Consider the following 11,412-nt stretch of genomic DNA (forward strand, 5'->3'; position numbering starts at 1 on the left):
TGTACGTATATATTTGCATGTACACATAGAATTATTATATTCTTTTTGGCATAATCATTTTATTATCTATTCATGTGTATATTTTACATGCCTACGGTTTTCTTTTAATGATATCAAACGTTTTGATACAATAATAAATATATTAATTTATTATGCATCAATTAAAATGCTATCTCTTTAATTATTATTTATTTGCTTTATTATTATGCAAATTATCATAAAGAAAATATAGGCATGAAGTCCATATCGAATATCAACACCTGAAGCTTGGATATATTGAATAAATTAGACTCAAACCTGAAGTTTTGAGTATACATATAATCTAAAGCACTATTAATTTTATGACACAGTGCTATGGCAAACATCACCAAGCTTGAGTTCGCTGCTCAAGATATTTCCGGAAGAAATTATCTAACTTGGATCCTTGATGATGAGATCCATTTGAATGCCATGAACCTTGGAAATATATACCATTAAGGATGGTAATGAGGAAAGTGAACAAGATAAGGCAAAATCAATGATTTTTATTTGCCATCATCTCCATGAGGGCTTAAAATCCGAGTATCTTGGGGTAAAGGACCTTGCTACTCTATGGAACAATTTAAAGGAAAGATATGATCACCAGAAGAGTGTGATACTTCCTAAAGCTCGATATGAATGGACGCACTTGCCTTTGCAAGATTTTAAATCGGTAAATGAGTATAATTCCGCCATGTTTAAAATTGTTTCTCGATTGAGATTATGTGGAGACGATGTCAGAGAACATGACATGTTAGAAAAGACATTTACCACTTTTCATGCCTCTAATATGCTCTTGTAGCAGCAATATCATGAAAGAGGTTTTACCAAATACTCTCAATTGATTTATTGCCTCCTCGTTGCTGAACAGAACAACGAACTCTAGATGAAAAATCATAACTCCCACCCAACAGGATCACAAGCATTTCCAGAAGTAAATGCAAATGTTTCATTCCCTGAAGTGAATGCAAACAACTATAATCGTGGTCGAGGTCGTGACAACGGACGTAGGTATCGCCGTGGTTATGGTCGACATCAAGATGGTCCTAGAGTTGTACCATACCACCCGAAGTGGAATAAAAATGGTGAAAAACAAGACAAGGGCAAGGCTGTAAAAGTTGGCCCTCATAATAATCAAAATGAGAGTTGCCACAGGTGTGGAGTGAAAGGACACTGGTCACGTGTCTGTCGTACTCCAAGGCACCTTGTTGATTTATATCAAGCATCCATCAAGAGAAAAGGAAAAGGGAAAGAAATCAATTTTACTGATTTTAGCTACACCGAGAATGACCATATTGATCCAATGGACCTTACCCATTTGGATGTTGCTGATTTCTTTCCCGCGCCAAGTGTAGAAATTGATGGAATCAAATTTCATGGTGATGATAACAATAATGGCAACAAATAGATCAATCGGGATTGATCAAATATTACATTTATGTTGCATTTGAGTTAAATAATGTTTATCTTTTCATTCCCTAAATGAGTTCGAAATAATTTTATGTGTGGTTGGTGGTTTGATTGACATAAGAAAATAAATTTTATTAAATCTTCTTATATTACTTATTTTATTCCCAGAAAAATGGAATATAATGAGTCTGTGAGCAACCTGAACGATGGAGACATTTGTTTGGTTGACAGTGGAACAACACACATAATTCTTCGAGATCAAAAATATTTCTCGAGTTTGAAATTAGCAAAGGCAAGTGTTAGTACAATTTCTGGTACTACCAAACTAATTGATGACTCCAGAAGAGCTAATATTGTTTTGCCTGGTGGAATGAATATTTTGGTCAAAGAGGCTTTGTACTCTAATAAATCCAAAAGAAACTTATTGAATTTCAAGGACATACGTCTCAACGGATTTCATATCGAGACTATGAATGAGGGGAATATGGAATTTCTTTGTATTACAACCAATATTTCATGCCAGAAGCATGTAAAGAGAAACTCCCAGTTTTCTCATCAGGGTTGTATTATGCGACTATAAGCTCAATAGAAACAAATATTGTGATGGACCAGAAGTCCAATGATCCGAAACTTTTCTCTCTTTGGCACAATCGACTTGGTCACCCAGGATCGACCATGATGTGTCGAATAATAAATAACTCATATGGGCATACTTTAAAGAACCAGAAGATTCTTTTGCCCCATGAATGTGTGTGCATTGCATGCTCACAAGGGAAATTAATTATAAGACCATCTCCAATGAAAATTAGTAGCTAGGCCCCAACGTTTCTACAAAGAATTCAAGGGGATATTTGTGGACCTATAGATCCACCTTGTGGACCATTTCGCTATTTTATGGTTCTATTGGATGCATCATCTAGATGGTCACATGTAAGTCTATTGTCAACATGTATTGTTGCTTTTGCTAGACTTCTTGCTCAAATCATAAGATTAAGAGCTCAATTTCTCGATTATCCTATCAAGACTATTCGTCTTGATAATGCCGGTGAATTTTCATTTCAAACATTTAATGATTATTGCATGTCAATTGGTATTGATATTGAACATTCAGTTGCCCATGTACATACTCAAAATGGACTTGCAGAGTCCTTTATTAAGAGATTGCAACTGATTGCTAGACCTTTGCTTTTACGGTCTAATTTACCCACTTCTATTTGGGGACATGCAATATTACATGCTGCTTCATTGGTCAGGATTAGACCTAGTTCATTTCAGCAGTATTCACCGTTTCAACTTGTTTCTGGCCAGCAACGAGACATTTCTCACTTAAAAATATTTGGTTGTGCTGTTTATGTTCCAATTTCTCCACCTCAGAGAACAAAAATGGGATCCCAAAGACGACTTGGAATTTATGTTGGTTTTGATTCCCCGTCTATAATTAGATACATTGAACCCCTGACGGGGGATTTGTTTAAGGCAAGATTTGTTGATTGCCATTTTGATGAGACAATTTTCCCGCCATTAGGGGGAGAAAGATCGTCAGTTCAGGTTGAACGGCGTGAAATTACATGGAATGTACCGTCTTTGTCTCATCTTGACCCATGTACAAATCAATGTGAGAAAGAAGTAAAAATGATAATCTATTTGCAAAATATTGCAAATCAATTGTCGGATGCTTTTACCGATATGAAAACGGTAACAAAATCTCATATACCCGCTATAAACACCCCGGCACGGGTTGATGTCCATGAAGGACAACATGAAGAGATAATGAAACCTCGAATGAAGCGTGGGCGCCCTATTGGCGCAAAAGATAAGAACCCTAGAAGGAAAAGGGTAATAGAAGTAAATTCTCATGAAGAGAATATTATATGTGAACAAGAAAGCGCTATGAAAATGTGACTAATCAATCTAAAGTACATGATGTGACTAATCATGAGAAAGAACTTATATCTGAAGAGATATCTTTAAACTGTTTAAATACCAGAAAAAAATGGGATAGAAATAAAGTTGTTATTGATAATACTTTTGCCTATGGGGTTGCAATTGATATTGCAAATGAGGACCCCGAACCAAAATCTGTCGAAGAGTGTCGACATAGAAATGATTGGCCAAAATGGGAAAATGCTATTCAAGTTGAATTAAATTCCCTTGAAAATCGTAAAGTATTTGGACCAGCAGTCCTAACACCGGATGGCGTAAAACCCGTTGGATACAAATGGGTATTCGTACGAAAACGAAATGAGAAAAATAAAATCGTGAGATATAAAGCACGATTAGTTGCACAAGCTTTCTCACAGAGACCCGGAATTGATTATGATGAAACATATTCCCCCGTGATCGATGCAATCACGTTGAGATATTTGATCAGTTTAGCAGTCACAAAGAGGCTTGACATGCGCCTTATGGATGTTGTTACTGCATATCTATATGGATCATTAGATAGTGATATTTATATGAAAATCCCTGAAGGATGTAAAATTCCTGAAGTATTTAAACGAAGGTCTCGTGAGTTATACTCAATTAAGTTGCAACGATCTTTGTACGGTTTAAAATAATCTGGAAGAATGTGGTATAACCCTCTAAGTGAATACCTTGTTAAAGAAGGGTATATAAATAATCCAGTTTGTCCCTGTGTTTTCATCAAAAGATCTAATAGTGGATTCGCTTTTATTGCGGTTTACGTGGATGATCTAAATCTTGTGGGAACTCCTGAAGAGCTCACAAAGACCGAAAACTAGTTGATGAAAGAATTTGAGATGAAAAATCTCGGAAGGACAAAATTTTGTCTCGGCCTGCAGATCGAGCATTTGTTCAATGGAATATTCATCCATCAATCAACATATACAGAAAAGATTCTAAAACGATTTTACATGGATAAATCTCATCATTTGAGTAGTCCAACGGTTGTTCGATCGTTGGATATAAAGAAAGATCCATTACGCCCTCGAGAAGAGAATGAAGAATTACTTGGTCCAAAAGTACCTTATCTTAGTGCCATTGGAGCACTAATGTATCTTGCAAATAACACTAGACCTGATATTGCTTTCTCGGTCAACTTATTAGCAAGATATAGCTCTGCGCCTACTAAAAGACATTGGAATGGCATTAAACATGTATTGCGCTATCTTCGTGGAACAACTGATATGGGTTTGTTTTACTCAAACAATTCAGAACCCCAAGTAGTGGGCTATGCAGATGTCGGCTACCTTTCTGATCCACATAAATGCAGATCTCAGAGTGGTTACGTTTTTATTTGTGGTGGTGCAGCAATTTCATAGCGTTCAGTGAAACAGACATTGGCAGCTACTTCTTCAAATCACTCAGAAATTCTGGCATTGCATGAAACCAGTCGCGAGTGTATATGGTTGAGATCAATGATTCAACATATTGGAGAAAATTGTGGACTGACTTCAATACGAGATACACCCACAATACTTTACGAGGATAATGCCGCTTGTATTGCACAAATCAGAAACGGCTACATTAAAGGTGATAGAACAAAATATATATCACCCAAGTTTTTCTACACTCACGAGCTACAAAAGAATGGTGATATTGACATTCATCAGATACAATCATGCAATAACTTGGCAGATTTATTCACTAAAGCACTGCCAACTACAACTTTCAGGAAGATGGTCCATAGTATTGGAATGCGTCGACTCAAAGATCTCTTGCCGACATCAGGGGGAGCGCGATCATTAACGCTCACACACTGTACTCTTTTTCCTTCGTCCAAGTTTTTATCACACTGGGTTTTTCTTGGCAAGGTTTTAACGAGGCAGTGTCTCACGATCGCAAGCTTCACATGGATGTGTACTCTTTTTCCTTTGTCTAGATTTTTCCCATTGGGTTTTACTGGCAAAGTTTTTAACGAGGCATATTCCATTAAGATTGACATCCAAGGGGGAGTGTTATGAATGCATTCAATAACATTTAGTGTGGATGTAAAAAACGTAAGAGTTTAAGTGGGCTTCATTAATACTTTATGTATTCAATATGCTCATTGAGAACTATAAATAGATGTCATTGTAATAAATTGTAAACACACTTGAATATACAAAACAAGAATAAGAAGAAAATGTTCTATTATCCTTATATTTGATCTCCCATATTCTTGTTTTACTTGAGTTTCTTTAGTATATTTATAACAGTTTTTATTGTATATTATATTAATGAGTTTTATAATTAAATACATAATGACGAATTTTTATTTATCACTTTATTACCCGAAACAATTTATTTTTCTAATTATTGTTGTAGACAAATTTGGTAAAAGTATTTTTTGCCTAAACCTATTAGTTTTGTTAACAATGCCATTAGTTCAAACTTTCATTTAACATAAACCCGATAATTAGCTTATACATTTTTCACCCTTTTCAAACCGCAAGTTTTTCAAAAAAGAAAAAAAAATTGACTTGGACTAGGGGTGTAAACGAGCCGAGCCGACTCGTGAGCTCGAAGAGCCGGCTCGTAGAAAGCTCGAACTCGGACTCGAGATTTTCGAGCTCGAGCTCGAGCTCGCGAGCTCGAGCTTTCTGACGAGCCGAGCTCGAGCCGGTTTTCAGTTGTTCATGAGCTCGCGAGCCGGATTTATTATTATTTTTTTATTTTTTATATGTTATTTTTATTTAAATAATGTATAATAATGTAAAATATTATAGAAATAAATGCAAATATTAAAAATATATATAATTACAATTTAGTTTTTATTTTTTTAAATAATTTTTAATAATAAAATAATAACTAAAAAAATATTTAAAAAAAAAAAAAGACAATGGGCTCGAGCTCGACAAAATTAACACGAGCTCGAGCTTGAGCCAAAAAAAGAGGAGCTCGACGAGCTCGAGCTCGAGCTCGAGCTCGACAAAATAACTCGAGCTCGAGCTCGAGCCAGCCAAAAGAGGCGAGCTCGGCTCGAGCTCGGCTCGTTTTCATATCCCCAAAATACCCTCTCAAGTTTAATTTGGCACTAGTCCAAGTTAGTGCCAAATTAAACTTGAGAGGGTATTTTGGGGATATGGTTTTATGAGGGGGTTTATTGAAATGCAAAACAAATTGATGGGTGGATATCTAATATTATTTGATTTTAAGGGGCTGAATCGAAAGTGAGTCGGTGGACCGATAAAACCAGACCATGCCGAACCCTAAAGTTACTAATATTGAAATTGTAATATAATAATTTACAAAATAATATTACAATATAAAAATAATGCTATATCAATCATCAATGTTACAACAATCCCCTTAAAAACCTTTGAATTTGCAAAAAGGTGAAAAAATGCAGAAAATTTCAATTTTAGGGGTTAAAGTGTAAGTTCTGAATATATCTCTTTATTTTAATAAAAATCATAAAATGTAGGGACCCAGTTGAAACATTTGAAAACTAAAGTGACCCTAATAAGATTTGTATTCTTGCAATCGACCCATGCCCAAATCAGAACTAATATAAAATTGTCGGCGGCGCCACCAGCTCTGATTCATTTCCGCCGCCGCGAAGAACACAGTTACACCACCAACACCGCCGGAAGCCATTCGACGCCATTCTAGTCCGATTAATCGCCGCCACGGTGGGTGTGAGCCGCTACTTGCCGGAACTTTGTCGCGGTGGCCTCCGTTCCGGTTCCGGCCGCTACGGCGGCGTTCCGATAAAAAAAATTATGTACGCTCTAAGTAAAAAATCTGACATATCTTAGTTCACCGGTCAATTTTAAGTATTCGATTTTTCTGTAAATTTTTCGTTTATTTCTATATATAAAATTTAGGTCGTTGCAATTCTTAAGCTGGTTGGTTGCTGTAATTTTTCATTTAAGTGGCAAACTTGATACTGATTGATTGCAGCTATTATCAATTTTCATGTTATGCAATAAAACTTTTGTTATTTGCAGTGCAATATGTATAAGTGTAGCTTGATCAATCAATTAATCTTCTTCTTCATTGCTGATATAATATTTTACAGTTCTCATGCTATGTGGTTAATTCAGCTTCTAGCATATTAAAATATCTCATTTAATATGTTCTCGTCGAATCTTAAATCATTACTTGTTATGTGGCACAAATAATTTTTTTTAGACTCCGAACGAAAAAATAAGTGAAGATGGTTCTCGTAACATGTTAGTTTCGTGTTGTTAGCTTTATGTATCTATTTTATTTTTTCGGCAGTACAATTGTTTTACGAGATTTCTTTTTGATATAAATAAGACCCAAAAAATCATTTTATCGAGATTTTTTTCCGGCAGTTGCATGTACTCACTTGTCGTGTATTATTAAGAAGAGTCAAAGAAGAGAAGTTGTAAAAGATAATGAGTTATTACAATCAGAATCAACCTCCTGTTGGTGCACTTCACCCTCAAGGCAAGTCTTTCAGTGTCAATTCTTGTTTCCCTTTTCATTCTTAATTTTTGTTCGGATCAGATTTAATATCTTTTTATTGGTGGATTTTAATGTATAGGTTACTCAAAGGATGCGTATCCACAACAACAATTTAACGGCAGTTCCGATTTCAATGAAGGACGGTATGATTGCTCCAGCTCCAGTTGTTCACCAGCGTTTCGTTTTCTGGTTTTCATTTTCTTGTTCATGTGTGCGATTACTGTGTCTTTTTGTTGATTTGATTGGTTGAATTATGTTCGTGGGATTCAGAATTGACGGATTTGGTTTATTAGATGGTGATTTGATGAATTGACGGTAGGGAAATTTGCAATCTTTTGCTAATCAAACTAATTCCCGAAAATGTCCTCGGAGTTGAACAATAGCTCACCCTTGTAAACTTATTTTTATTTTATTTTTCAGTGGAAAATTAGAATGGAAGAGAAAATTGATTAGTGATGTTTATTTTTGCAGTTTGGCTGCTCAACGCCAAAATTCCACACCGCCATCTTCTTCCTCTGCGGTGAGGCTGTGGAGACCAAATGCTCAACGGAACGTTCGGAACCAATGGTCGAAGCTCAATCGTCTACGCCACGACTGGCGGTCCGCTGCTTCTGCCGCCCGTTCTCACGCCACCAACATCGTCAACTCCTACCTCTCACAAAAGTACCCACAGCCTCACCCTCACCACACCACCTAGTAAAAGCTAATTCGTATATCTGAATCACACACACATACTTACACGAGACTGTGCATGTACTATTACTCATTACAAAGGGTTACGTATTTTCATAATTAATCTTGCCAAACAGCATTAAAGCTGAACATTTCATTTTACTTTTTATGAATGCCGTAAGTTTCTTGTTAGTCGATGAATGAGGTTCTGTTTTATGAATCTTCACAGGTATATGGATGGAATGGACTTTGGTGTGTTGAGTGACATGCCTAATATTCGAAAAAAAGCTTGCTCCAAATTGTTCAAGCAGCAGGTTTTGCATTTTTCGTTTTCTTTGATTCACTGGATGCTATATCACTCTAATTTCGTTAAACGATTATATATCCCCAAGTTTTGACAGTGAAAACGTATGCGTGTGTGTGTGTGTGTGTGTGTGTGTGTGTGTGTGTATATATATATATATATAGAAACGGTTTCATTTCGAATTGCTAAATAGAACACATCTACGAGTATTAGTTTCTTAACTTTATACTATCACTGAAGAGGTAATGTTATTTACAAATGTCAGAAGAATTTCTCCATTTATGCAATATTTGTGATGTAAATTATTTTTAAGATTGTTTATTTGAGAGGCGACTCTAGTCTAAAGCAAAAAAATGTACGGGTTGTCTCTGTTGTCTATTTTGAATGTATATGCTTGCAAATGTGACATATTTTTTTTTTCTTTTCAGGAGCTTCATAGAGCGCAGTTTTTGTCGTGTTACAGAGATATGGTAAATATACTCAACTTTCGTCCTCTTTCTGGTAAAGACAGTGTGATCTGATTCCCTTATTCGTATAGTTACGTATTTAAAAAAAAATATAATCAAAATATGCTTCTTTTTTGGATCGTGAATCAATTTTGAAGGGGAAAAAAAATCACATTTGTTATGTTGTTTCTAAAGTATAACCTTTTTCCAAGAAACGGTAAATGATCCAAGAGAATGTTTTCCATGTATTAGTATTGCTTGATTGAGTACGTAAGCGTATGTTTGTTAGATAACTTCTAATTTTATCTGCACGAGCGACGCATTTTGTTATACTTGGATGTTTTCTTGTTTACGAGTAGAAAATGCATTTATATATTAGAGGAAACTCATTTGCAGGTAGCAGTTGTGACGCAAATGGTTAATACATGTAAATCAATGAGGTGTTATTTTAGAGGGACGAGTAATAGTCCATTAGCTCAATTTTCTCTCTCCTCGGAAGACGACTCCGACAATGGCAGCTGCGGCGGAATCCCTGTTTTTACATTCTTTTCAATTACGTCTTTCGGTATGTTCTCTTACTCTTTAATATTATAATCATTGATTTTATTTTCATTATCATAATCGTAGTTATTTAAAATGATTACAGAAGAACTAGCTTGGGAGATTGTTCGTATGTTTATATCGGAATTGAATCTAAAGGTGAAATTCGGATCTGCTTGTTTACATTGAACAATTGTTTGCTTCGTAGTTTGCTTACCTTTTGTCATCTCAAACACCGTAATGCAGCGGTTGCTTGTGATGGAACTACTCTCTGTCTACGATGAAAAAGTTGCAGAAGTCGCTGTTTTGCACTGGTCGGATGAATTCTACGATGGAGAATTTATCGATCTGAGTCTATTGAATTTGTACTCGAACGAAAATCGGGAACCAGTATTTCCGTGCCTTAAAGGTTGCAAAACTAGTACTTCAACTGTCCAGTCTAAACAACTGCAGGATAGCAATGTTTTACAGGTATCGGAATTTAATTGAAGTTGTGCATTGGGAGAAGTATAGGCCAAAAAAAAAAAGAAAAAGTAAAACCTCTCTTGTGTGGTTATTAACATGTGATTAGTGAATTAATGTACCGTAATTTGATATTAACATGTTCTGTAATTATGATAAGCTAATAAATAAAGGGTAAATTAAGGCATCAAATTACAAAAACCCCCCTCACGTTTGGGTAATTACAATCACCTCAACTATGAATCTTCTTACACGTCCACCCTTGTGGCGTCAAATTTAGTAGAATCTTCTAGATTACGTGGAATATTCTCCAGTTTGTACCCGTTTTACTCCATTCAAGCTCCACATTTTTAAACAAGATGACCATGTGTCTCTTGGCTTGTAAATATCAGATTCTGGTGTATCAGAAAACGCAATTTTGCACAAAACGAGTACGAACTGGAGAGAGAACATTCGAGGGAATCTATAAGATAATGTTGAATTCGACACCATAAGGGTGGACGTGTAAGAAGATTCATAGTTGAGAGGGTGGTTGTAATTACCCAAAATGAGGGTTTTTTTCGTAATTAGACCTTATCTCAGGGGGTGGCCGTAATTTACCCATAAATAAATGCATTCATGACATAGTAAATAAGAACATCCTTCTTAATTAATTTATATTATTTTCTGATCTACAGGTTTACATAACAACTTGGCTGGTGGAGGTGAATATAGACAGATGCAGGTATTTCCTTCATAAGAGCGATAAACAACACTCAGATTCGTAAAGAGCGTTGTTTTTACGACCACTTCATGCATCGATTCGTTTATGTCCTGATTTGATTACTTTAAATTTTTCTTACATGTATTTTCCTTTAACAGGGTGGACGAAATATTTGATATTGTAGGAGGGGAGATGCGTGTTGACTTTTCCGAAACATTAGGTTGACCAAAGTCGAAACAAAACGCAGGGCTGCATAATTATCTGAGTTGCTATGTGTAAAACTCGAGAGACGATTTTTTGATGTCATTTTGTAACTATTTATTAACAAGGCATTTCAAGCTGTCTCCCAAAATGAAGAAAGTTAAAACAGAGAGTTGTGGAGAATGGATAATTTTTTGTTTTGCTTAGTTGATGTACAATTGGTGATACCATGGATGAAGATATTTGATATATAAACAGGAGAGTAAAAATATTCTCAAGAA

The 11,412-nt window shown here is 35.6% G+C and overlaps 1 protein-coding gene and 1 pseudogene across 2 annotated transcripts; both read left to right on the forward strand.

Annotated features, from left to right (window-relative positions):
* The first annotated feature begins 354 nt into the window (after positions 1-354).
* On the forward strand, positions 355-1,426 carry LOC105950577 (uncharacterized; annotated as a pseudogene).
* A 5,414-nt stretch (positions 1,427-6,840) lies between these two features.
* LOC105954501 (uncharacterized) lies at positions 6,841-11,412 on the forward strand. 2 transcript variants are annotated; one of them, XM_012978171.2, is made up of 11 exons: positions 6,841-7,093; positions 7,671-7,785; positions 7,883-7,946; positions 8,275-8,466; positions 8,705-8,789; positions 9,208-9,249; positions 9,622-9,790; positions 9,872-9,924; positions 10,012-10,236; positions 10,905-10,951; positions 11,089-11,412. In XM_012978171.2, the coding sequence occupies exons 2-11, from the start codon at positions 7,734-7,736 to the stop codon at positions 11,153-11,155; spliced, it is 996 nt and encodes a 331-aa protein (XP_012833625.1). In that variant the 5' UTR covers positions 6,841-7,093; positions 7,671-7,733; the 3' UTR covers positions 11,156-11,412. The 2 variants fall into 2 exon arrangements, with proteins under 2 accessions (XP_012833625.1, XP_088673848.1); XM_088817722.1 differs by having other exon boundaries at positions 6,860-7,160; positions 7,215-7,785.

Source organism: Erythranthe guttata, chromosome 5 (assembly GCF_056151865.1).
Source record: "Erythranthe guttata isolate IM_541 chromosome 5, IM_541, whole genome shotgun sequence".
Taxonomy (NCBI): Eukaryota; Viridiplantae; Streptophyta; class Magnoliopsida; order Lamiales; family Phrymaceae; genus Erythranthe; species Erythranthe guttata.